This window comes from Silurus meridionalis, chromosome 28, assembly GCF_014805685.1.
Source record: "Silurus meridionalis isolate SWU-2019-XX chromosome 28, ASM1480568v1, whole genome shotgun sequence".
Lineage (NCBI taxonomy): Eukaryota > Metazoa > Chordata > Actinopteri > Siluriformes > Siluridae > Silurus > Silurus meridionalis.
Genome location: NC_060911.1, coordinates 2,246,204 through 2,273,844, shown reverse-complemented (window position 1 = coordinate 2,273,844; position 27,641 = coordinate 2,246,204). Strand labels below are relative to the sequence as shown.

The 27,641-nt window shown below is 39.9% G+C and overlaps 1 protein-coding gene across 6 annotated transcripts in view; it reads right to left on the bottom strand.

The window, feature by feature from the left end:
• The window catches only part of LOC124381476 (dentin sialophosphoprotein-like), a 57,435-nt gene that overhangs the window by 1,930 nt on the left and 27,864 nt on the right, over positions 1-27,641 (bottom strand). The window contains exons 1-19 of one of the 6 annotated variants that reach the window (XM_046843164.1): positions 26,078-26,225; positions 24,577-24,641; positions 24,357-24,431; positions 23,758-23,832; positions 22,609-22,701; positions 21,950-22,024; positions 20,452-20,559; positions 19,672-19,746; positions 18,531-18,623; positions 17,865-17,939; positions 5,215-5,307; positions 3,921-4,019; positions 3,613-3,720; positions 3,414-3,500; positions 2,629-2,733; positions 1,934-2,411; positions 341-418; positions 193-259; positions 48-107 (exon numbers count right to left, since the gene is read on the bottom strand). In XM_046843164.1, the coding sequence (XP_046699120.1) occupies positions 64-107; positions 193-259; positions 341-418; positions 1,934-2,411; positions 2,629-2,733; positions 3,414-3,500; positions 3,613-3,720; positions 3,921-4,019; positions 5,215-5,307; positions 17,865-17,939; positions 18,531-18,623; positions 19,672-19,746; positions 20,452-20,559; positions 21,950-22,024; positions 22,609-22,701; positions 23,758-23,832; positions 24,357-24,430 (1,827 nt within the window). In that variant the 5' untranslated portion in view covers position 24,431; positions 24,577-24,641; positions 26,078-26,225 and the 3' untranslated portion in view covers positions 48-63. Of the gene's footprint in view, positions 1-47; positions 108-192; positions 260-340; positions 419-1,933; positions 2,412-2,628; positions 2,734-3,413; positions 3,501-3,612; positions 3,721-3,920; positions 4,020-5,214; positions 5,308-17,864; positions 17,940-18,530; positions 18,624-19,671; positions 19,747-20,451; positions 20,560-21,949; positions 22,025-22,608; positions 22,702-23,757; positions 23,833-24,356; positions 24,432-24,576; positions 24,642-25,110; positions 25,255-26,077; positions 26,226-27,641 lie in introns of those variants that run through there. The other 5 variants (XM_046843165.1, XM_046843166.1, XM_046843168.1 and 2 more) reach the window with 5 other exon arrangements.

The following is a 27,641-nucleotide window of genomic DNA, read 5'->3' as shown; positions in this document are numbered from 1 at the left end:
GATTTGTGATATGAAGGTGTTGGATGGAGGAAATGCGTTCTTCTTACCGGATCACTGGAGAAGCTACTGGTTTGGTACAGCACAATCCCGCACCTCAGAGACCGAGTCTGAACACAAAAACAAAGTGATTTGTTGTGACTGTGTGAACAGACTCGAGCAGAAAAGTATTTACACCCAGGTGTTGCGACTCACCGTCTTCGAGTTCTGTGCGTTTGCGCTTCGCTGGACGCTGGACGCCGCTGATGCTGCTCACTAGGACCTTGAGAAGAAAACGACAGCTGTGTGTTTGTTTGTGAGCTCAATTACTATGAGTTCTGAGATTTCAGCCTGGTGATCTTACCTCCAATTTCACCTCCATTTCCTTCACTTTATTTTGGAGTTGCTGCATCTGAGTGATTAAATCCTGAGGGACATACTGCTGGAGAAAATATATACGTTTTTTTTTTACAAAACCCATCTTTATGCTTTAAACACATTTAAAATGTATTTATTATAATAATAATAATAATAAAAGCTGTATGTTCGGGGGCAAAGCACCAAGAGTCCCATGATGTGTACCCAATCACATCGCACAAAAATATCGAAAAACATTTTCAACAAACCGAAAAAGAAATTCTCAGCTGCTGAAAAGCCGCACTGCAGACAGGATTTGCATTTCACATGTCGGTAAAACATTGAATCGGCTGAATTGCCTCTAAGTACCGCGCTACCATCGGTGCACTGAAAAACAATCGAACATTAATGTACAGAATTATTTTCAAACAGAATATACACTATATTTCCAAAAGTATTGGGACACCTGCTCTTTCCTGCTCTATGTGGTTCTTTTCCAATCTGTTACCACAAATCTGGAAGCACTCAATTGTACAGGACGTCTTTAGGTGGCGCTATAATGACATTTTGCATTAACTTGAACTTGGAAACCCAAAACCTGTTCCAGCATGGTGATGCCCCTGTGCACAAAGTGAGCTCCTTGAAGATCTGGTGTACATGCTTTGGAGAGGAAGATCTTGCTGCTATAGAGCTCTGATCTCATCCCTACTGAACACCTTTGGGATGAATGTGAACGCTGACTGCACCCCAGGTCTCCTCACCTACATCAGTACCTGCCTTTCATTATACACTTGTGACTGATGAACACAAATATTCATAAACACACAACAAAATCTAGTATGGAGGTGAACGAGGCCTCCTGGAAATGGGAGGAATTTTACTAAAAAGTACTAATGGGTACAAAACTTACCACAAAACACGTAAGCAAAAGGTGGGATATGCAAAACCTCGTAAAATGATTGGTGTATGTAAATTGTGAGGGAGGAGATATTAGAGAAGATATGTAAAGATCACTAGGTGTGAGATAGAAAGATTGAGGGTTGTTTATATTAATTTTGCACTCGCATCTGAAAGCTGATGGGTTCCATTGCTGTCAGGATGGTTTTCTCCCGAGAGCTCCATTGTTACGTCTCATTGTGCTCAGACATGGGGCCTATTCGGGGGTCACGTGCAAAATGGTCGGAGTATTCAAAATGATTTTTAAAACTTGTATCTGGGATGGTCTGGTTTAGACATATGCCAAATTTAGTGATGCTTGGACAAAATCTGTGGGAGAAATAGGTAAAAAAAAAGAACAACAAAAAAAAACGACTGGCACTTAAAATTTGGACATGCAGTTCATATTTTCTGTCCTAAATTTGAAACAGATGGTGGCACTAGAGCTTTGGAAGCAGTTGGTCTATGTTTGGTCCGAACATTTCTTAAGACTGTCCTCAATCAGCGTTCCAAATTTCATACATTTTGATCAGACCGTTCTATGGGTCATAGATACTTTAGTCAGAAGAAGAAAATACTGTACCTTTGGTGCTTGGCCCCCGTATTAATAATAATAATAATAATAATAATAATAATAATAATAATAATAACAATAATAACCCACCTCAGCTGGAGTATTAGATGCGACTCCCTGCTCCAGACCATTAGTTGGCTCTATAAGGGTATGTTTACGCAGAACTTCTACAGTATAGTGCCCCCTCACATGGGTTTCACAGTATGACACCAAGCAGGTCCGACACGACTTTACCGCTCGTATCTTTCTCCCAATGCAGATATCACAGGCCACGTCTCTGGGTCCGGCGTAGCTTCGAGTCAGAGGACGAGGACTGGTGCAGGTCTGCTGCTGCGTCTGCACCACGTTAGCCAAAGTGATGTTGAGTTTCAGTGAAGGACGGGTTTGGAATCTTTTCCTACACCGAGGGCATCGGTAGCCTCCTGCAGGACTCGGTTTCTTCCAGTAGGATTTGATGCAGTGTTTGCAGAAACTGTGTCCACAGGGGATGGACACGGGCTCCATTAGTGTATTTTTGCAGCATGAACACCACAAGTGTTCCCTCATCAGTTTCATGGTGTAGCAGGCTCTGTGCCGAATATAAATCCAACAATTAGTTCATGGCTACTTTAACTTTTACGTGGAATTAACGGTGATTATGGGGGGAAACTTTAAAAGGGTGGTCTACTAATATCTTATATCTAATACACAGTATTGTAACATCTACAGTATTTGGAAATCAACTCATACTAATGGGTACCGTTTGGGAAGAGTCGGTTCACTGTGTTGTTTTATTGTGTACACACCTTTTTCTGTCTGGCTTTCTTTGAACCACTGACTGGTCAGATTTGACAGACGTTGGACGTGGAGACAACGAGTCCACCATGCTGGGAGACGACATGCCCTTCGCCCTAAGACGAATAAAATAGTTTAAAAATAAATAGTAAGTGATAGAAATGAGGAAAGTCTCAAAGATTCGAGTCGTGAATATTTCATATTAATATATAAACTGATAAACAGCACATGATGGTACTTTCTTAACGTGTCAGTTGTTTCTCAGTTTGGACATTAAACATGCACTAAACCAGAGGTGCCAAAACATTTTCCTATGAAAACTTTGAAGTAAATATTGCATTACAGCAAACTGTATAATATTCTAATTAAAGCCATGGTTTCCCTTATTTGTGATTTCATGATCAAAATGAATAAATGAAAAGATAAATAAAGAATTAAAAAACATTTGACTATTTTATAGTTTAGTGAAACTTATAGCACAAAAACAGCTGATCAAGCTATAAATAATCAGGATAAGAAGTTTCAGGATAAGTTTCACCAAACTCAAAGTCTGCTTTCAGACGAAGGTACTGGCAACATGTTAAAAGATTTGTGAACAGGCCAAATAGTTTGGGCATCTCTGCTCTAAAGCATAGAACAAAGAACATCCCAAGTCAGTGGACACAAAATGTTATAAAAAAAAATAAATAAAATGCTGATTCAGAGTAAATGTAATAGTAGACAATTTCAGTCTTGTAATGAATGTGAGTCAAATCAGAACGAGCTGAAAAAGTCAGGAGTCTCAATTGCTACATACATGCGGTTAAAACTAGAAGGTGGATCCATCGACTGATCAGACTGAAGAGATGCTACAGTTGGAGCTGGAGATAGTGCTTCATTGAATCTGTGTAAAATTAACATTAAAAAAAAAAAAGATCAAATAACAATAAAATAATACAATAACCAATTTGGTTTTCACTAAATAGTTAAATCTAAGTTGAAGCAGGTGCACGTACCCCATCACATCAGACTTCTGACGGAATTTTAGTGGAGGGTCCATTGACTGGTTACTTCTCATTGAGATGTACGAAGCTGCAGGTGAATTCGGTTTGATCCACTGTACACTAATTTAAACACAATCACAAATAAGGATCTTCATCTGAGAATAAAATGTCATTTAATATAAGAATCATTTTTTAAAAAGAGAAAGTCATTTTATTGTCATCTATAATTTACTGATTCGTGTTTAAAACTAGTGTTAAAACAGGGCTTTATTACAGCAGAATTTATTTTCACATTCTTTTAACAGAGAATCCAGACTTACACAGAAATCTCTTCATCCATGTTGAGAAGAACTGGACATATCTGGTCTTTTCCCTGATTACTGCACAGTGAAGCTGGTAAAATCCCATTCTGCACCAGGCTGTATGAAGAACATGAATTAAACAGCGAGTTCTGTTTATTCATCACCGTTACATTAGTATTAATGGCCAGTCTTATAAACAACCGTAACCATAGTAACATCCAGTTCAAGTTCCTTCTAGAGTGAGACAGCAATTGTACACCTTTACTGAGGAACACGTTCAGATGAGAAACGGACTGAAAAACACCAGGATTCAACTCCAACAGCTTCATTATTCCCGTAATTTCCGGACTATAAAGCGCACCCAAATATAAGCCGCACCCACTGAATTTTACAAACAGGCTTTAACGAGAGACACTAAATGCAATATGTTGCGCTTCTATTAAGAGCATAGCGGTATTTTGGGAATCGCCTGGCACAGCATTTTTCCGGTATTACTGCGTGTGTGTAAGACCGAGGATTATGTCCTTATTATTTTCTGATGCTCATTTCTAAGTGTCTTCTTTACTAACCCGTAACGCTGTTGCCAAGAAAAATAAAAAACGTGAGTTTTGGAAACCTGTCTGTGCTTATATGATTTCTGTTGTAACTGGAGTTAGCGAGCTCTCCCTTCACCCAGACTCAACGCGTTACAACGGCTTGTATCTACACAGTAGCCTACCAAGAAAGTCATTGTTCACTGTCTTCCTCCTTCCTTTCACAACTATTTCTCTCGGGAGTTTATCTTTTGGCATCGTCGTGCGTTTAAAAATCACTCGGTAGAAGTTTTGCTCCCGATGGCGTGCAGCTCAGAACACAGGTGAGGTGCGTTTTTTCGTTTCCATTCAAAAATTTGATTGGTCTAATGTTATGGGGTTCAGTTTTTTTGGCTTGAAGTTTGTGAAACCGGGAAAAACCCAGGAAAAATTAATAAATTAGCCACTTCGTTGTTTAAGCCGCGGGGTTCAAAGCGTAGGAAAAAAGTAGCGGCAGTAGTCCGGAAAATACGGTAATAGATTAATATATATCTAATTAATACATTTCTAAAAAAAAACTCATGTAAATAAATATAATCTGACTTTATCTCTGTGTCTGATTTGGAAGCATCTTAAATGAACTGCATGCAAAATAAAAGAAAACATCTGCAAACATCAATAACAGCTTTAACTCCTCAACACTGGGAAGTGACCATGTGATAAAATCCAGGTCCATTTTACTGCTCACTGCTTCACACCTGCTGTAGCTCTGGATTATCACTATACCATAACCAACTCACCTCAGGTCCTCCCGTTCATCACTGCTATCACTGGAATCATCCACTGACGGTTCACTCAGGGTGAGGCTGGGTGATGTGTTTGAATCCGACATCCTGAAAAACCCCTGAGAAATCATCTGTTATTTAGAAATGCACTGAAACCAGCACTGATTTTAGTGGAACACCACTGTGCTGCTGCATATGTGAAGAAATTGTACATGGATAAAAAAAAAAGAATGGCAAACTCAATCCTCTCCCATTCTTCAGTGAATAATCCCACCTCAAACTGCTTCCTCTGTGTATTTCAGAAAGTTTTTTTTCCCCTTCCTCAATGTCTCCTGCCGTCACTGGTTAAGGATGTCTGGATTTCTTCAAACCTGCATTGTTACAGAGTCGATTGTTCAATTGCACAAATCTAACAGAAGTGGAAATCGCAGAAACCTGTAGAAATCCTGACCTGAGGCTACAAACCCCCAGCAGGAACAGCGAAGGAAAAGAAATGAAAACACTCTACAGTAATAAAAAGCATAGACACATGAACATCACCTCCATGCTAAATTGTAGGGGTTTTATTTTGGCTGTGAATTTTTGAACACGAATCTGAAAAACAAAAAGGAATTGTTACCTTCTCATTTCATTAAATTACGCAAGTAAATTCATAGCATATATACAATTAGAATTATTAGTAAATGCGCTTTACTTTTATTATTTAGAAAGTGACCAATAGTTTGTGAGCAATTTTTAATAAGTAGATTGATTTTCCCTCGTTTCTGCTGTTTAGATTAACATGGCAGAGGTAGAGCTGCAACTTCGGAAACGAACACCTGGTTTTATTTGCACTACAAAGGCTTGTTTGTAAGGGCCATGTGTTAAAGTCAGCAAGTTGATGATGTGCCGTCTGTCTGAACCAAAGAAATCCAGGTGAACTATCTACCGTGTTGAATTGCAGAGCATCGAATTTTTACAAAATCGCATCGTATATTTGGCTTTGCATTGAGTTACAAATTAAATTAACCTCAGTTATGGAGATGCACATCCCTATTACATATACATAGTAAACACATTGTGTAATCTCTTGGTTCTGTTGTAGATACAACGTACATACCTCATATTATACATTCATAAATATTTGTACATTTTAATTTCTAAACATCTTGAACATATTCCTAATGTTCATATATACATATGTACACTATATTGCCAAAAGTATTGGGTCACCTGGTCTTTCCTGCTCTCTGTGGTTCTTTTCCAAACTGTTACCACAAATATGGAGGCACTCAAACTTTAGATGGCGCTATAATGAAATTTTGCATTTACTTGAACTTGGAAACCCAAAACCTGTTCCAGCATGGTGATGCCCCTGTGCACAAAGTGAGCTCCTTGAAGATCTGGTGTACATGCTTTGGAGAAGAATATATATATATATATATATATATATATATATATATATATATATATATATATATATATATATATATATATATATATATATATATATATATATATATATATATATATATATATATATATATATATATATATATATATATATATATATATATATATATATATCCATGCATAGCTTTATATTTAGGGTTGCCAACTCACCGACAAATGATTAAATTAACTATTTTTTTTCCGAAGAAAAAAATAGTAGCTGCTAATTAGTTAATACATTATCCAGCTACAATTTATTTATACATTTTATAAAAGTTTATAAATAAACTTTTATAAAATATTTTGTTGGAGTGAAGCTAAAAAAGTTTTTATATTGTGACTAAATAATGGGATTTCTGACTACCAGGCAACCGGTTCTCTAGGAAAAAACAACGGTTGTATTTCTGAATCAATGTAACAGCAATGCACATGGAGGAAAACAAAACAATTATGATGTATTATACTATATATATTATGTTTTTCCCATAATGTCATTAAAGTACAAACAAAAAACGAACAGTTAATGAGGATAGAAAACAGAGTACAACTTTGTGTTATTGAGGAATGATATTAATACTAATTAATATCCACTTACATCTAATTAAAGTCATTATATAAAATATATACAGCTGAAATAAAGTGAGATTATTACCGATAAACGAGTTGGAAGCTTTTTATTCTCTTCTACTTGAATACTGAACAAAATGGAGACCAGACTTTCTCTTCCGCTTCATGGTTTAATCCCAAATAAACACCTGCTTCCTGCACATGCGCACTCTTTAGGGTGTAAAATCATGTCTTCTACACTCTAACTAGTGCACTAGAAATGCGACAATACAATGATCATGAACGCATCCTTTATACTTTCACTAGCTTTTTTTTTTATGACACACACACACACACACACACAGAAAAAGAAGAGAGAGAGAGAAACAAAAATAAGAGAGAGAGAGAGTTACCTTTATTCTCTTTCTCCCTCTTGCATGTATCACTGTGGTACCAAGTGCTTTATTTATGCTCTTTTTCCTCTCACAAACTTTTGCAATATCTCTATCAGGTACATTTTAAACATTCTGTCTGCACATATTAGATTTATTCCTGATGATCTGCTGAAAAACAACAAGATTTCTAGTTAAATTGGGGTCAAAGAAAATGCTCCTCAGAACCTGCTCCTGGTCCAGTAAAGAAGTTGGTATGGTGAACATGGGGCAGCAGGATTCTCCCCCCAGTGGGCCTCAAATTACACCAATTCTATCTACTGAATAGTGATATACTGTATATTTGGCCACTTAGAAGAGGTTATTAATATTTGGGCTTTAAATTCTACAAAGTGAACTTAATGATGGAAGCAATAAAACATTAAACAACATGTGTGTAGACAAACACCTTCACAATTCCACACAAACACATTCACAATTCCACACAAACACCTTCACAAATCCACACAAACACCTTCACAATTCCACACAAACACCTTCACAATTCCACATTCACAATTCCACACAAACACATTCACAATTCCACACAAACACAACACTTAACGTAACAATATGTTAACAATTACCTAATGAAAATATGCTTTGTATAAGTTCGATCATGTGTCACCCCCATTTAAAGAAAAGACACTGCAAATCAGATAAAATATAGATATCATTTATGCGAGTGTAAATATGAAGGCAGGAATAACTGTAAAGTAGGAATAAACACAAAATACATACACAATCTTTTTATGAGTAATTTATTTAATAGATGAATACATGCGCATGTGATACATCATTTTTGAATGTTTAATTTTAACTGAAATCAAATGTACTTAAGACATTAATGTTAAAATCATGATTATTAAGTTTGAATGCTTGTCAACAAACAAACCTTTTGTTCAGGCTGATATTAAACAACAATGTGGAACTTTACAATCTAAATAAAAAACATAGTTCCAACAGTAAACAGAGAAAATGATTACAATATACGAGACTCCAAACTGTGAATCTCGTTCTGAGATATAATACATCAGCATAATTGACTCTTATACAAGTTCAAAATATCTAACTATTAAAATTGGCGAAGCACCGGCAGCACAAAGCTATGACACACTGCATACAGATGTGCACAGGTCTTTCATGTGAATACAACATCAGGAATGATTTGCTATGATGAGCTGAGGCTAGTCACTTCACTATAATATCACTGTTAGTCAGCCTTTTTCTAGCAGAGCCTCTCGTCTTAGAAATATTGAATCACTGGGAACAATTGAAAGAAAATACCTGAGTGTGATTGCATTAATCTGAACACCTCTCCTGAACTTCTACCTTGTGGAAGCACCTTATGCTTTTATTATGGCATCAGTTCTTTATGAATAAGTCTCTTTTAACTACACACATTTAGACTTTGGAATTTTATCCTACTCTTCTTTGGATGTGCAGACTTATGCATTTAGGGTGTTATTTTTTAAAATGTGTCCAATTATTAAATATTTCTTGTTTTCTCTGGATAATTGTTAAGTAGAAGTAATCTCTATATTTCACCTTAAACTGCTCAATAGTTGGTTTCAAATAACCTTAGCTGGAACTTTGTTTATTGGCAGAATGAACTCATCCAGACTTTTGTTATCCTGCTGGCAGATGTTCTGTTTTAGATCTTTTGTTGCATCCACTAGCACATGGTGACTGAAGGCTTCTAGAGTGTAGTGGTGCCTCACATGGGTTTCACAGTAAGATACACCGCAGGTCAGGCATGACTTTGCAGCTCTGATCTTTTTCCCAATGCAGATATCACAGGCTACATCTCCAGGCCCTGCATAGCTATGAGCAGGAAGTGCATGACTGAAGTCCATCTGCTTCAGCAATAGATCCAGTGTTTTGTTTAGTGGTAAATCAGGGAATATTTCAAACCTCTTAGAGCAGTTAGGACAGGAGCAATCTTCATTCAAGTGTTTCTGGATGCAGGTTTTGCAGAAAGTGTCTCCACAGGGGATGGACACAGGATCCTTCATGACATTTTTACAGAGTGAACACTTCAAACATTCCTCAATCATGAGAGCGTTGTGCAATTCTCTGTTAAATAAAACAATCAGAAGGCACAGCTTAGATCTCAGTGAAATTCACAGCTAAATACAACAACATTTAGAAAACACTGTTACTTGCAGTGACACAATGCTTTATATCAAAACACATACTCAATCTACTTCCATAACACAGGGTTTAAAAATGGCATCATTTAAAAAGGTGTCAAATTCAGGGCCAAATGAGGGGAAAAAAGGTATACTTTTTTTTATACTTATAAAAGGTGTACTTTGCCCACCACGGCCAATAATACAATATACCACATTTCAAATGCCACAGTTTGAGTATTCATGCTCGCCATCGTACTGATTGCACACACCTGTCCCTCGTTTCACGCACACATATAAACACCTCACTCACTCACTCCACTCCGGCGGCCGTTATTTATGTACACGCTATTGCTCGCTACATTTTGTCTCTTATTCCCAAGTCGCGCTTCCTCCCTGACCGCTCTTTCACAGACTCACCCACGTCATTTCGGGACTTCCCTAAGCGCGGCCCGGATTTCCCTACACGCCGAGGGTATTTGTGTGTTTTCTCTGTATATTTCATTAAAGCTCTGTTCATTAAAACTCGAGCTGCGTCAAAACGCTATGGGACGCCCCTGCGTGACCACGCTCTGAACCACGTGTGAAATCTAGCCAATAGGCAAGCCGTGACGTCATAGACAGGCGACGTTGCGTAAACCAGGAAGTTATAAGATGGCTGTGCAGTGGTAGCGACATTAGCTTCTGCTCATTCAGGTAAGCGCTTTGAGTGTGTTATCTTTGCAGTCATGAGCTTATACAGTTGTGTTCAAAATTATTCAACCCCCACTGAAATTGATTGTTTTGGTCGGTTTGACATTGATTATGATCATTCAGTCATCCTGCTTACAATTAAATCAAAGAGGCACGTGTAGGTCAGACAAATATAACATAACATTTATAATGAAATAACCACAAATGTCTTTTCTGAGCTCACATCATTATCAGTTTTATTCAACCCCCAAGTGACATTCAATCTTAGTACTTAGTACAACATCCTTTTACAGTTATAACAGCTTTTAAACGTGAAGCATAGCTTGACACAAGTGTCTTGCAGCGATCTACGGGTATCTTCGCCCATTCATCATGGGCAAAAGCCTCCAGTTCAGTCACATTCTTAGGCTTGCACTGCAACTGCTTTCTTTAAGTCCCACCAGAGGTTCTCAATCGGATTTAAGTCTGGTGACTGCGATGGCCACTTCAAAATGTTCCAGCCTTTAATCTGCAACCATGCTCTAGTGGACTTGGAGGTATGCTTGGGATCATTGTCCTGTTGAAAGGTCCAACGTCTTCCAAGCCTCAGGTTTGTGACGGACTGCATCACATTGTCATCCAATATCTCCTGGTACTGAAGAGAATTCATGGTACCTTGCACGCTGAAGCTTCCCAGTACCTGCAGAAGCAAAACAGCCCCAAAGCATGATTGACCCCCCGCCATGCTTCACAGTAGGCAAGGTGTTCTTTTCTTCATAGGCCTTGTTCTTCCTCCTCCAAACATAGCGTTGATCCATGGGCCCAAACAGTTCTAATTTTGTTTCATCAGTCCACAGAACACTATCCCAAAACTTCTGTGGTTTGTCCACATGACTTTTGGCATACTGCAGTCGACTCTTCTTATTCTTTGGGGACAGCAAGGGGTGCGCCTGGGAGTTCTGGCATGGAGGCCTTCATTACGCAGGGTGCGCCGTATTGTCTGAGCAGAAACTTCAGTACCCACATCTGACAAATCTTTTCTCAGTTCCTCAGCAGTCACACGGGGACTTTTCTCCACTCTACGCTTCAGGTAGCGCACAGCAGTCGAAGTCAGCATCTTCTTTCTGCCACGACCAGGTAGCGTTTCAACAGTGCCCTTTGCCTTGAATTTGCGAATGATGCTTCCTATGGTGTCTCTTGGTATGTTTAACATCTTTGCAATCTTCTTATAGCCATTGCCCTTCCTGTGAAGAGTAATCACCTGTTCTCTTGTCTTCCTGGACCATTCTCTTGACCTCACCATGTTTGTAACCACACCAGTAAATGTCTAGAAGGAGCTGAGTATCACAGTCATTTTAAAGCTGCCTAATTGGTGCTTATTAGGCTTTATTGCTGCTCCCTGATATCCACAGGTGTTTTCAATACCTGATTGAAAACACTTCATTGAACCTCTGTTCTTCAGAGTGGTAGTCTTTAAGGGGTTGAATAATTATGTCAATGAAGAATTCACAAAAGAAACATTTACTACTGTATTACAAAACTAATTGATGTCATTTTAGTTGCATATGGTTCTTTAAGAGGTCCTTGTAGGATTTCATTCTGAATACAATTACAAATGTACACTAAATTCCCTAAAACCATTTACAGCATTGGGGGTTGAATAATTTTGAACACAACTGTATGCAGGCAGAATTCCGTCTGCGTGTCTCCTGCTTGCCCCGATTCATTTCGGGGGGGTGACACGCAGCCGATGTGTTGTTTGCTTAGCTTAGGAGCGTGCTTAGTTGGCTCTCGAGGGTATCGGTTGTTAGCATTTTAGCCGTGCGGCTATGCCCTCCGGCTGCGGTGAGCTCCGTTCCCGGGGATTGCGCTCGTTTGGCGGTTCCTTCTCTGGTGCGTGTGACGTGGTGCTCCGTATTCTTCCTCCGAGGTGGGAGAATTTTCCGGGAGCGCTCTCCGAGGTGAGCGCTCTTCCTCGCGGCTTCGGCTCTCGATGGTATCGGCTGTTAGCATTTTAGCCGTGAGTCTCTCTCTCCAAGGAGGATGAGATGATGGATGCTAGCGAGCCTGCGGACTCCTCACAGCCTATGCTGTATGTGTAGCTCCTTGTGGTCTTGGCGCGGGCCGGGTCGGAGCTGGATTTAGCTTGGCCGGTCGTGCTTAGCTTAGCCGCTCAGTGCCTTCCCTGATCTGCGCACCGAGGTGTCTGGGTCCTGGGAGGGCTGTGTGCGCGCGTGCTTTTCCAATGTTCTTTCGCTGTGCGAATGTTATTGGAGCTAAGTGGCGCGGCTACAGGACGATCTCTCCCCGAGTGTTGCGTCTGTGACGGCTATCGGTTTGCCAACGAAGAGCCGCTTGGCTCTGGTGGGTAGGGCTACGCGGCAGGTCAGGCTACAGGTTGCTTCCACACGATGAGTGTGTTGCAGGCATACCAGGCTGGCCTGCTATGGGGGATGATGCGAGCTTCCTTCTGAATGCCATGGTGTCCCCTCCTGGCCTGACCTGGTAACGCTGTAGGTAAGGGTGATTGCTGGCGGGTTCAGAAGACCCTCGCTGCTCCGATGGGGCTGCTCGGCGGCAGCCTCGCCCTGGTACGTCCAGGCACAGCAAAATAGCCCGGTGAGGGTTATGCTACCTCATGCTACGGTGCTCGTCCCTCCCCGGCACCACCAGGAGGCCGGTCTGTCGGCCCTGCCACAGGGTGTTCAGGACGCTGCCTCCCTCTAGCGGTTAACTCTCTTATTTTCGCCCGACAGTTTGTTGTGGATGGGGGTCATCCGCTGCCTCTCAGGGGGCTTCGACGGCCGCAGTACACTGCTCCTGCCGTTCGAGTTCTACCACGTGTCGTGTTCAGGGCGCAGCTTTCTCCAGCGGTTTGCTCCCCGTATTCCGCCTGTATGATCGCTGCGGACGGGGGGATCCGCCGCCTCTCAGGAGGTGTAGTCGGCTGCAGAGCATCGCTCCAGCCGCTCTGAGTGGGTCAGGGCCTGCCCGAGGGGTTGGTTCTCCCTGTGGAGTCTGGAGGGCTGCCTGGAGTTCAGTTCACGTCTTCTCCTCCCCGGTTCAACGGGGTGTGTCCCGCCCTGGTGGGACCCGTGCAGGCTCTGGTCCTGGGACAGGAGGTGCAAGCTCTCCTGAGGAAACAGGCCATCTAGGTGGTTCCCCCCTCCTTGTTCAGAGAGTCAGGCTGCTACAGCCCGTGCTTCGTTGTTCCGAAGAAGGACGGTGGGTTGCATCGGTTGGAGGGTAGGGGCAGGCCAGCTAGTCACTGTGAGGCAGTTCCAGAGGCTGCTGGGTCTCATGTCGGCAGCGTCCAGTGTATTTTCACTCGGCCTTCTCCGCATGTGGCCCCTCCAGTGGTGGCTCCGGGGCAGGAGGGTTCTCCCCCTGAGGGAGTCTGTATCGTACCATCAAGTCTCGCGGTGTGCCCTTTGAGCCTTGGTTGCATGGTAGGACCCTACGTTCTGTCCCGAGGCCCGGTTTTAGGGACTCCTTGTTGTCGCGTAACGCTAACGGCGGACGCTTCCCTCACGGGGTGGGGAGCGGTCATGAGTGGCCACTCCGCCCAGGGTCTGTGGAGCGGCCCGCGTCTCTTGTGGCACATAGGTTGCCGGGAGATGCTGGCAGTGTTGTTGGGGTTACAACACTTCCTCCCAGTCCTTAGAGATCGCTATGTGTTGGTCTGCACGGACAATACTGCGGTGGTCTCGTACATCAACCCCCTGGGGGGCCTCCGGTCTCGCCCTTGCAAACAACTGGCGCAGGAGGTCCTCTTGTGGTCCCGGGACGAACTCCTCTCATTTAAAGCCGGTTACATCCCGGGACGGTTGGATGTCTGAGCAGACGCCCTGTCGAGACAGCGGCTGCCATGGGGCGGTCTTGGCTGAGGCTACGCCTGTACGCCTACCCCCCAGAGTTCTGGACTGAGTTTGCCGGGAGGGAGTCTGTCTCCTCCTGGTAGCACCTCGATGGCGGGGGGAACCCTGGTTCACCCGCCCGGGTTGTGGAGGCTGTGGCCCCTGAGGGGCACAGTTCATAGCTGTTCTCTCTACCGGTAGTAGAGGCCCTTCTCACTCAGAGCTCCCTCCACGAGGAGGTCGTCGCCCGCGATGGCGACTGTTCGCGTCACGGTGTGAGCACCATGACTTGGACCCAGTTAACTGCCCGGTCGGTTCAGTTCTGGTGTTTTTGCAGGTACAGTTTGCCGCAGGGCTAACCCCTTCAGCCCTGAAGGTTTCCGTGTTTGCTGGGTAGGTCCCATTGGTGACACGTTTCCTCCGCGGCGCCCGGAGGCTGTGGCCTGGGACACGACTCAGAGTGCCTGTCTGGGACTTGGCAGTTGCCTCGTCCCCCTGGAGTTGCCCCCTGGCATGGCCAGTGTGTTCTTTACACGAGGCTGGGTACTCCCACACGATGTTTCGTGTTACAGGCATTCTGCCCTCCTCTGTTTATAGCCCCCGACCAGGGGTTACGAGACCCGGCACTGTCCAGTGCGAGCACTGGGTGCTTATCTCCACAGGACAAGTCCTTGGAGGTGGTCGGTGCAGTTGTTCGGCTGCGAGTCCTGGTCCCCGCTCTGATCGCGGTCAGGGCTCGCCCCGCCGGAGTGTGGCGGCACTCCGGGGCGTCTGTGACGCTGCGGGTTGGTCCACCCCACTGACCTTTGTCAGGTTCTATGGCCTTGACCTCAGGGCCACCCCGGGCTCCTCTGTCCTGCGTGCTGGTGCCGAGGCCCTCACTTTTCGGCAGGGTCTGGTCAGTGTGACGTGATTGGACACTCGTTCCCATAGCGTTTCGACGCAGCTCGAGTTCCTGAAGGATTTTGATTTTGTACTCTGAACTTTTTAACAAGCTGGGATTTGTGAGAACTTTAAAAGCATTTCTGTGCATATTGTACTGTGTGTAGTTGCACATTTAACTTAATATATACACAAAAATCTCTTTCCACTCATCTCTCATGACAAATGTGATATTCAATATATATTTTTACTTTTTATTTTATAATAAACGTGTAAACTAGCACAGTTATAATATAGATATTTTATAGTAATATAAAAAAAAATACACACCTTTTAAATGTAATGGGTCGATCCATTGACTGATCATATTTGAAAGATATGATTGATGGAGCACCAGAGTCGTTGCTGCATTAATCAAAAAATTTAATAAAAATCTCTTAAATAACAACATTCACACAAAACACACACACGGAATACAGATCGAAGACTTGATGGATTTTGGGTGGAGCTGATTGGTGCTTTTCAAATCTCAACATTCCCACAAAACAAAATGCAGTTTGTTGTGTTTAAGAGTTGTGTTGTGTTACTGCTATTTCGAGGCAGGAAGTTACTGCTGAAGTAACGCTGGAAGAAGGAAACTGACATGCAGGTGAACCATAACGTGAAAAATAAAAAGATTAATTCCTTTTGGATTAATATCTCCAGATTAATAACTCTAAATTAATATCTCCAGATTAATAACTCCAGATAGATACTAAACAATTCTAAAGTTATAATTCTATTTATAAACTTGGTGACCATGCTCATCTGATCCTCAAGCTGGGATACGAGAAGAAAAGAATTTTACTTGTACTACAATAAAATGTGAAAAATGAAGGTAAATCAAATAAAATTTAAACAAATGTGTCTGTACAAAAGAATGACGGATTATAAGGAACGCTGCCTGAACAGATCCCTGTGAATAAACTGTTTATTAGAAGAAGTGTATTAATATGAATTTTTAATTTGCTAAATAAATTTCACAATCGGAACTGAATAACAATGTGGTCAAAAAAACAAAAAGCAACAACAATGAACTCACCTCGATTTCCCACTTTCATAACTCGAAGAGCTGTGTGTGCGCACAAGGACACCTAACAAGTTAGTCTCAGTAAGCTGAGATCTGGCTGCAATCTTAGAGGGTAATGACCTGAAAAACATTTGAGAAATGACAGATTTACTTAGTAGATCTTTGGAAAAAAGCAGCTGTTTATTCTATTATGAAATAATTATTTGTGTAGTCCTGAGCTCCATCTAAAACACTCACCAGCCACTTCAGAAACACATGGATACCACAGCACATGAAAGTAGTGAGATACTGAGAGGAGCTGGAGGTAGCAAAGCTGAAGAGGTTGACATGTTCATTAGGAGTGACGACGATGGACAGGATTATAAATGTTAGAGGGACAGAACATGTAGGACGTTTTGGAGACAAGGTAAGAGAGGTGCAAGATGGTTTGGACATGTGCAGAGGAGGGACATGGAGTATATCAGTAGGAGAATGCTGAGGATGGAGACACCAGGAAGGAGGAAAAGAGGAAGAACAAGGAGGAGGTTTATGGTTGTGATGAGGGAAGACATGCAGGTAGTTGGTTTGAGACAGATGTAGAGGACAGAGTGGGATGGAGACTGATGATGGATTTTATGTTCAATTCTGACATCCTGAAAAACACCTGAGAAATCACCTGTATTTACAGATGCACTGAAACGAGCTAAGAAACAATCCACTGTGCCGCATAGTGTGGATCATCATCACAAACAGACCCAAACAGACCCAAACAGACAGTTGTTCATAACATTTAGATTCTTACACTTTCCCAAATTTCCAGACTTCCAACTGCGAGAACTCACTGCATTTTAATGTTATGGCTGATCATTGTGTGTGTGTGTGTGTGTGTGTGGTCAGAGGAACTAGTGTGGAAGAACTTCACTGACCCACACAAAGTCATGACCTCAATCCCATTAAACACCTTTGGGATGAACATGAATTCTCCATGTAGTGTAAATACAGACCAAAACTAATGAACAAATTTTTCCCCTAAATGATCTTTATTCTTGTACACACTTGCATGTTTTAGCTAGCTTGTATATTAGCTACGTTGCTGTTCATGTGCTATAGCAAAGCAGAGACCAGATAATCAATTTCATTTGTAAATGGCAACAGACAAATTTCTCATGTTCGAATTCAAATGGGGGAAAAAAGTGAAAGAAATGAATCATTTTCAACACGAAGGTCAGAGTCATCAACAGAAACCAAGTGAAATAATGAAGCACCTCATTACCAAATATCTAACACAGACGATGAGACATGAAGAAGTGACTTGGACTGTTTTTTATATAAAACATGGAACTTGTAAAGATGTAAATATCAGATTATTCAGAGCATTTCAGCCTCTTATCTACTCCAGAGGCACTGCATCATGTTTGATTTTGCACTCTGAACTTTTTAACAAGCTGAGATTTGTGAGAACTTTAAAAGCATTTCTGTGCATATTGTACTGTGTGTAGTTGCACATTTAACTTAATATATACACAAAAATCTCTTTCCACTCATCTCTCATGACAAATGTGATATTCAATATATATTTTTACCTTTTATTTTATAATAAACATGTGTAAACTAGCACAGTTATAATATAGATATTTTTATAGAAATATATTTAAAAAATACGCACCGTTTAAATGTAATGAGTGAATCCATTGACTTGTTGGATGTGTGACGTGGGCTTGATGGAGGATCATATTCTGTGCTGCATAAATAAAAAAAATCTCTTAAATAACAACATTTACACAAAACACACACACTGAATACAGATCACAGACTTGATGGATTTTGGGTGGAGCTGATTGGTGCTTTTCAAATCTTAATGGCCAGCCTTATAAACAACCGTATCCATAGTAACATCCAGTTCAAGTTCCTTCTAGAGTGAGACAGCAAGTGTACACCTTTACTGAGGAACATGTTCAGATGAGAAACGGATTGAAAAACACCAGGATTCAACTCCAACAGCTTCATTATTAATAGACTAATATATATCTAATTAATATATTTCTAAAAAAAACTCATGTAAATAAATATAATCTGACTTTATCTCTGTGTCTGATTTGGGAGCATCAGAATTCTATCTTCAATGAACTGCATTCAAAATAAAATTTAAAATAAATAAAATATAAATACTATTTTGATCCATTCAGTCAGTTTTTGATCTGCAAACATCACTGACAGCTTTAACTCCTCAACACTAGGAAGTGACCATGGGATAAAATCCAGGTCTATTTTACTGCTCACTGCTTCACACCTGCTGTAGCTCTGGATTATCACTATACCATAACCAACTCACCTCAGGTCCTCCCGTTCATCACTGCTATCACTGGAAGCGTCCACTGACGGTTTAGTCAGGGTGAGGCTGGGTCTTGTGTTCGAATCCGACATCCTGAAAACCCCCAGAGAAATCATCTGTTATTTGGAAATGCACTGAAACCAGCACTGATTTTAGTGGAACACCACTGTGCTGCTGCATATGTGAAGAAATTGTACATGGATAAAAATGGCAGCAGGATTCTCCCCCCAGTGGGCCTCAAATTTCCAGACTTCCAACTGCAAGAACTCACTGCCTTAATATATCCCTGCATTTTAATGTTATGGCTGATCATTGTGTGTGTGTGTGTGTGTGTGTGTGTGTGTGTGTGTGTGTGTGTGTGTGTGTGGTCAGAGGAACTTAGTGTGGAAGAACTTCACTGACCCACACAAAGTCATGACCTCAATCCCATTAAACACCTTTGGGATGAACATGAATTCTCCATGTAGTGTAAATACAGACCAAAACTAATGAACAAATTTTTCCCCTAAATGATCTTTATTCTTGTACACACTTGCATGTTTTAGCGAGCTTGTATATTAGCTACGTTGCTGTTCATGTGTTATAGCAAAGCAGAGACCAGATAATCAATTTAATTTGTAAATGGCAACAGATAAATTTCTCATGTTCAAATTCAAATGATGAAAAAAAAGTGAAAGAAATGAATCATTTTCAACACGAAGGTCAGAGTCATCAACAGAAACCAAGTGAAATAATGAAGCACCTCATTACCAAATATCTAACACAGACGATGAGACATGAAGAAGTGACTTGGACTGTTTTTTATATAAAACATGGAACTTGTAAAGATGTAAATATCAGATTAGTCAGAGCATTTCAGCCTCTTATCTACTCCAGAGGCACTGCATCATGTTTGATTTTGCACTCTGAACTTTTTAACAAGCTGAGATTTGTGAGAACTTTAAAAGCATTTCTGTGCATATTGTACTGTGTGTAGTTGCACATTTAACTTAATATATACACAAAAATCTCTTTCCACTCATCTCTCATGACAAATGTGATATTCAATATATATTTTTACCTTTTATTTTATAATAAACACGTGTAAACTAGCACAGTTATAGTATAGATATATTTATAGAAATATAAAAAAAATACACACCATTTAAATGTAATGGGTCGATCCATTGACCGGTCAGATTTGAAAGATATGCTTGATGGAGCACCAGAGTCGCTGCTGCATTAATCAAAAATAAAATAAAAATCTCTTAAAACAACATTCACACAAAACACACACACAATACAGATTGCAGACTTGATGGATTTTGGGTGGAGCTGATTGGTGCTTTTCAAATCTCAACATTCGCACAAAACAAAATGCAGTTTGTTGTGTTTAAGAGTTGTGTTGTGTTACTGCTATTTCGAGGCAGGAAGTTACTGCTGTAGTAACGCTGGACTCAAGAAACTGACATGCAGGTGAACCATAACGTGAAAAATAAAATAAAATTCCTTTCTGATTAATATCTCCAGATGAATATCTCCAGATGAATATCTCCAGATGAATATCTCCAGATGAATATCTCCAGATCGATACTAAACAATTCTAGAGTTATAATTCTATTTATAAACTGGGTGACCATGCTCATCTGATCCCCAAGCTGGGATACGAGAAGAAAAGAATTTCACTTGTGCTGCAGTAAAATGTAAAAAATAAAAACGTTTCTGGTGAATCAAATAAAATTCAAACAAACGCATTAAATAAATGTTTCTGTACAAAAAGAATGACGGATTATAAGGAACACTGGCTGAACAGATCCCTGTGAATGAACTGCTTCTATATTAGAAGTGTATTAATATTAATTTTTAATTTGCAAAATAAATTTAACAATCGGAACTGAATAACAATGTGGTCAAAAAAACAAAGCAACAACAATGAACTCACCTCGATTTCCCACTTTCATAACTCGAAGAGCTGCGTGTGCGCACAAGGAAATCTGACCAGTTAGTCACAGTACGCTGAGATCTGGGTGAAATTTTAGAGTGTAATAGCCTGAAAAACATTTAAGAAATGACAGATTTACTTAAGAAATCTTTAGAAAAAGCAACTGTTTATTCTATAATGAAATAATTATTTGTCTGGTCCTGAGATCCGTCTAATTCACCGTCTAATTCACTCACTAGCCACTTCAGAAACACATGGATACCACAGCACATGAAGGTACTGAGATACTGAGAGGAGCTGGAGGTAGCAGAGCTGAAGATGTTGAGATGTTGGTTAGGAGTGACGACGATGGACAGGATTAGAAATGTATAGAGATTATTAGAGGAACAGTGCATGTAGGACGTTTTGGAGACAAGGTGAGGGAGGTGAGATTGAGATGGTTTGGACATGTGCAGAGGAGGGACATGGGGTATATCAGTAGGAGAATGCTGAGGATGGAGACACCAGGAAGGAGGAAAAGAGGAAGAACAAGGAGGAGGTTTATGGATGTGGTGAGAGAAGACATGCAGGTAGTTGGTTTGAAAGAGACAGATGTAGAGGACAGGGGGTATGGAGACGGACGATGGGTTTTATGTTCAATTCTGACATCCTGAAAAACACCTGAGAAAATCACCTGTGTGTGTGCATGTGTGCATGTGTGTGTGTGTGTGTGTGTGTGTGTGGTCAGAGGAACTTAGTGTGGAAGAACTTCACTGACCCACCCAAAGTCATGACCTCAATCCCATTAAACACCTTTGGGATGAACATGAATTCTCCATGTAGTGTAAATACAGACCAAAACTAATGAACAACTTTTTTTCCCTAAATGATCTTTATTCTTGAACACACTTGTATGTTTTAGCGAGCTTATATATTAGCTACGTTGCTGTTTATATGTTATAGCAAAGCAGAGACCAGATAATTAATTTAATTTGTAAATGGCAACAGATAAATTTCTAATGTTCAAATTCAAAAGGGGGAAAAAAAATATGAAAGAAATGAATCATTTTCAACACGAAGGTCAGAGTCATCAACAGAAACCAAGTGAAATAATGATGCACCTCATTACCAAATATCTAACACAGACGATGAGACATGAAGAAGTGACTTGGACTGTTTTTTATATAAAACATGGAACTTGTAAAGATGTAAATATCAGATTATTCAGAGCATTTCAGCCTCTTATCTACTCCAGAGGCACTGCATCATGTTTGATTTTGCACTCTGAACTTTTTAACAAGCTGGGATTTGTGAGAACTTTAAAAGCATTTCTGTGCATATTGTACTGTGTGTAGTTGCACATTTAACTTAATATATACACAAAAATCTCTTTCCACTCATCTCTCATGACAAATGTGATATTCAATATATATTTTTACTTTTTATTTTATAATAAACACGTGTAAACTAGCACAGTTATAATATAGATATTTTATAGTAATATAAAAAAAATACACACCTTTTTAATAGAAAGGGTGGACTTATTGACTTGGTGGATATTTGACGTGGGCTTGATGGAGGATCATATTCTGTGCTGCATAAATAAAAAAAATCTCTTTAAACAACATTTACACAAAACACACACACACGGAATACAGATCACAGACTTGATGGATTTTGGGTGGAGCTGATTGGTGCTTTTCAAATCTTAATGGCCAGCCTTATAAACAACCGTAACCATAGTAACATCCAGTTTAAGTTCCTTCTAGAGTGAGACAGCAATTGTACACCTTTACTGAGGAACATGTTCAGATGAGAAACGGACTGAAAAACACCAGGATTCAACTCCAACAGCTTCATTATTAAAAGATTAATATACATCTAATTAATATATTTCTAAAAAAAACTCATGTAAATAAATATAATCTGACTTTATCTCTGTGTCTGATTTGGGAGCATCAGAATTCTATCTCCAATAAACTGCATTCAAAATAAAATTAAAGGAAAAAAAATACTATTTTGATCCTTCAGTCAATTTTTGATCATCAATAACACAATAACAGCTTTAACTCCTCAACACTGGGAAGTGTCCATGTGATAAAATCCAGGTCCATTTTACTGCTCACTGCTTCACACCTGCTGTAGCTCTGGATTATTACTATACCATAACCAACTCACCTCAGGTCCTCCCGTTCATCACTGCTATCACTGGAATCATCCACTAACTGTTTACGCAGGGTGAAGCTGGGTGTTGTGTTCGAATCCGACATCCTGAAAACCCCCCGAGAAATCATCTGTTATTTAGAAATGCACTGAAACCAGCACTGATATTAGTGGAACACCACTGTGCTGCTGCATATGTGAAGAAATTGTACATGGATAAAAAATGGCAGCAGGATTCTCCCCCCAGTGGGCCTCAAATTTCCAGACTTCCAACTGCAAGAACTCACTGCCTTAATATATCCCTGCATTTTAATGTTACAGCTGATCATTGTGTGTGTGTGTGTGTGTGTGTGTGTGTGTGTGTGTGTGTGTGTGTGTGTGTGTGTGTGTGGTCAGAGGAACTTAGTGTGGAAGAACTTCACTGACCCACCCAAAGTCATGACCTCAATCCCAGTAAACACCTTTGGGATGAACATGAATTCTCCATGTAGTGTAAATACAGACCAAAATTAATGAACAACTTTTTTCCCCTAAATGATCTTTATTCTTGTACACACTTGCATGTTTTAGCGAGCTTGTATATTAGCTACGTTGCTGTTCATGTGTTATAGCAAAGCAGAGACCAGCTAATCAATTTCATTTGTAAATGGCAACAGATAAATTTCTCATGTTAAAAATCAAAAGGGGGAAAAAAGTGAAAGAAATGAATCATTTTCAACACGAAGGTCAGAGTCATCAACAGAAACCAAGTGAAATAATGAAGCACCTCTTTACCAAATATCTAACACAGACGATGAGACATGAAGAAGTGACTTGGACTGTTTTTTATATAAAACATGGAACTTGTAAAGATGTAAATATCAGATTATTCAGAGCATTTCAGCCTCTTATCTACTCCAGAGGCACTGCATCATGTTTGATTTTGCACTCTGAACTTTTTAACAAGCTGGGATTTGTGAGAACTTTAAAAGCATTTCTGTGCATATTGTACTGTGTGTAGTTGCACATTTAACTTAATATATACACAACAATCTCTTTCCACTCATCTCTCATGACAAATGTGATATTCAATATATATTTTTACCTTTTATTTTATAATAAACATGTGTAAACTAGCACAGTTATAATATAGATATATTTATAGAAATATAAAAAAATACACACCTTTTAAATGTAATGAGTCGATCCATTGACTTGTTGGATGTGTGACGTGGGCTTGATGGAGGATCATATTCTGTGCTGCATAAATAAAAAAATCTCTTAAATAACAACATTTACACAAAACACACACACACTACAGATCACAGACTTGATGGATTTTGGGTGGAGCTGATTGGTGCTTTTCAAATCTTAATGGCCAGCCTTATAAACAACCGTAACCATAGTAACATCCAGTTTAAGTTCCTTCTAGAGTGAGACAGCAAGTGTACACCTTTACTGAGGAACATGTTCTGATGAGAAACGGACTGAAAAACACCAGGATTCAACTCCAACAGCTTCATTATTAATAGACTAATATATATCTAATTAATATATTTTTTCAAAAAACTCATGTTAATAAATATAACTAAATATAAATAAAAGAAAAAAATATATATACTATTTTGATCCATTCAGTCAGTTTTTTATCTGCAAACATTAAAAACAGCTTTAACTCCTCAACATTAGGAAGTGACCATGGGATAAAATCCAGGTCCATTTTACTGCTCACTGCTTCACACCTGCTGTAGCTCTGGATTATCACTATACCATAACCAACTCACCTCAGGTCCTCCGTTTCACTGGATGCATCCACTGACCACAGGGTGAGGCTGGGTGATGTGTTCGAATCCGACATCCTGAAAACCCCCAGAGAAATCATGTTATTTAGAAATGCACTGAAACCAGCACTGATATTAGTGGAACACCGCTGTGCTGCTGCATATGTGAAGAAATTGTACATGGCCAAAAAAAAGTGGCCCCTTCTTCAGTGAATAATCCCACCTCAAACTTCTTCCTCAGGGTGTCTTCTGCGGTCGCTCGTTAAGGATGTCCGGATTTCTTCAAACCTGCATTGTTACAGAGTCGATTGTTTAATTGCACAATACAAATCAAACAGAAGTGGCCTGAGGTTACAACCCCCCAGCAGGAACAGCGAAGGAAAAGAAACGAATACTTGAAAACACGCTACAGTAGTAAAAAGCATAGACACATGAACATCACCTCCATGCACCATATATATATATATATATATATATATATATATATATATATATAAAATTATAATTATTAGTAAATGCGCTTTACTTTTATTATTTAGAAAGTGACCAATAGTTTGTGAGCAATTTTTAATATGTACAGGTAGTCGTCGACTTATGACCACGATTGGTTCCAACAGACCAGTCGTAAGTAGAGTAGGCCATATGTACAGTACTGTGAAATGATGCCGGAAGATGTCGTACGCCGCGGCTAGCGATTGTGGTTGTAATGTCGAATGGTTGTAAAGTAGCTTTAAAGAGGTTGTAAGTCGACGACTACCTGTAGATTGATTTCCCCTCGTTTCTGCTGCCAGTGAGAGTCACATAGAATCCAGATTAACATGGCAGAGGTAAAGCTGCATCTTCAAAGGCTTGTTTGTAAGGGCCATGTGTTAAAGTCAGCAAGTTGATGATGTGCTGTCTGTCTGAACCAAAGAAGTCCAGGTAAACTATCTACCATATTGAATTGCAGAGCATCGAATTTTTCCTTTGCATCGTATTGCATTGAATCACGTTGTTTTGAATGAAATCGAAATTCGATCCCACTACATTGTAATAGACATGAATCGTATCGCATCGCATCGATATCTGCTTCCTACGGATCTTTAAAGCATCGTATATTTGGCTATGCATCATGGGTGTAAATCCCGGAGGGGGATGGAGGGGACATGTCCCCCCCCAAAAAATATTTAAAAAAATATCGCACTCTGTATTGTAAAAAATAAATGTATGTATACCTAAATAATTGTGTAAGTAGAAAAACAAACAAATGCAAAAAATGGATTTAGAAACAGTTGAGTTCCCCCCCCCTTTCTTACAGTGGTTTGACCCACTGCCTGTTTTCCCAGTTCATCTCACCTACTCTACACACACGAGTCAGGTGTGTGTCTGCGGCCCAATTAATGTTCAACTCCATTAACTAGGGTATTTTATTCACCTTAAATAAAGCGATTCTCTTTAATGTAGTTGATGCAGACTCATTCATAAATTAGTTGCGGCAAAATTTTCCATGAATCTGCTCTATTAGTGAATAAAATATCACTTATCTAGTGAACGTTAGCTTGTTTACAATAGCTTGTAGCATAGCACACTAACACTAACACACCAAAGCCGTTTCACATGCAGTGTTTTATTTGGGACGACTTGAAATAATGTTAACATTAACACACAATTAGCATATTGTTTATCTGTGCATTTACTAAATATGCACTGTGCTACATCTGAACAGCTGAAATAAAGATAATTACCGATAAACGAGTTGGAAGCTTTTTATTCTTCTCCACTTGAATACTGAACAAAATGGAGACCAGACTTTCTCTTCCGCTTCATGGTTTAATCCCAAATAAACACCTGCTTCCTGCACATGCGCACTCTTTAGGGTGTAACATCATGACTTCTACACTCTAACTAGTGCACTAGAAATGCGACAATACAATGATCATGAACGCAGCCTTTATACTTTCATTAGCTTTTCTTTTTTATTTTTTATGACACACACACACACACACACACACACACACAGAAAAAGAAGAGAGAGAGAGAGAGAGAGAGAGAGAGAGAGAGAGAGGAGTTACCTTTATTCTCCCTCTTGCATGTATCACTGTGGTACCAAGTGCTTTATTTATGCTCTTTTTCCTCTCACAAACTTTTGCAATATCTCTATCAGGTACAGTTTAAACATTCTGTCTGCACATATTCGATTTATTCCTGATGATCTGCTGAAAAACAACAAGATTTCTAGTTAAATTGGGGTAAAAGAAAATGATCATCAGAACCTGCTCCTGGTCCAGTAAAGAAGTTGGTATGGTGAACATGGGGCAGCAGGATTCTCCCCCCAGTGGACCTCAAATTTCCAGACTTCCAACTGTAACAACTCACTGCCTTAATATATCCTTGCATTTTAATGTTATGGCTGATCATTGTGTGTGTGTGTGTGTGTGTGTGTGTGTGTGTGTGTGTGTGTGTGTGTGTGTGTGTGCGATCAAATGCTAATACAAATAGTTTCCCACACAAGGAATCCCCCAGCAATGACGAGGTTTCTGAGACTCAGGATACAGAATGTTGCTCGAACACGGATGCTCTCCAGTCCGATAATCTGGAGAAGAACACCAGCGCAGAGGGTACACTAGAATCCACCACGAGGACACCGAGCGTGACGATCTTTCATTCCTCATGTTTCATTAACTTATTTATTGTTTATTTTTGCAGATTCATTTGCTTCCCGGTACACAGTAGGAAGCTTCGGCTCCGTCTACGAAGGAGTCAGGATTAAAGATGAAAAAGAGGTAAATGTTCTCCTCCAATCAATAAAACAAACTGGAAACCAGTACAAGGGCATTTTGTGGGGCAAAATGAAAACAGAACCCGAAGACGTAATTCTGAATTATTCATCATCGTCCTGCACATTCTTTTTATTTAGTTTCTGATACGAATACTTAGAGTCTGAATACTTAGGACCATGTGATATTTCAGTTTTTCTTTTTTAATAAATCTGCAAAAACGTCAACAATTCTGTGTTTTTCTGTCAATATGGGGTGCTGTGTGTACATTGATGAGGAAGAAAAATGATTTTAGCAAATGGCTGCATTATAACAAAGAGTAAAAAATTTAAGGGAGTCTGAATACTTTCCATACCCACTGTGTGTGTGTGTATATATATATATATATATATATATATATATATATATATATATATATATATATATATATATATATATATATATATATACAGTACAGACCAAAAGTTTGGACACACCTTCTCATTCAAAGAGTTTTCATGACTATGAAAATTGTAGAGTCACACTGAAGGCA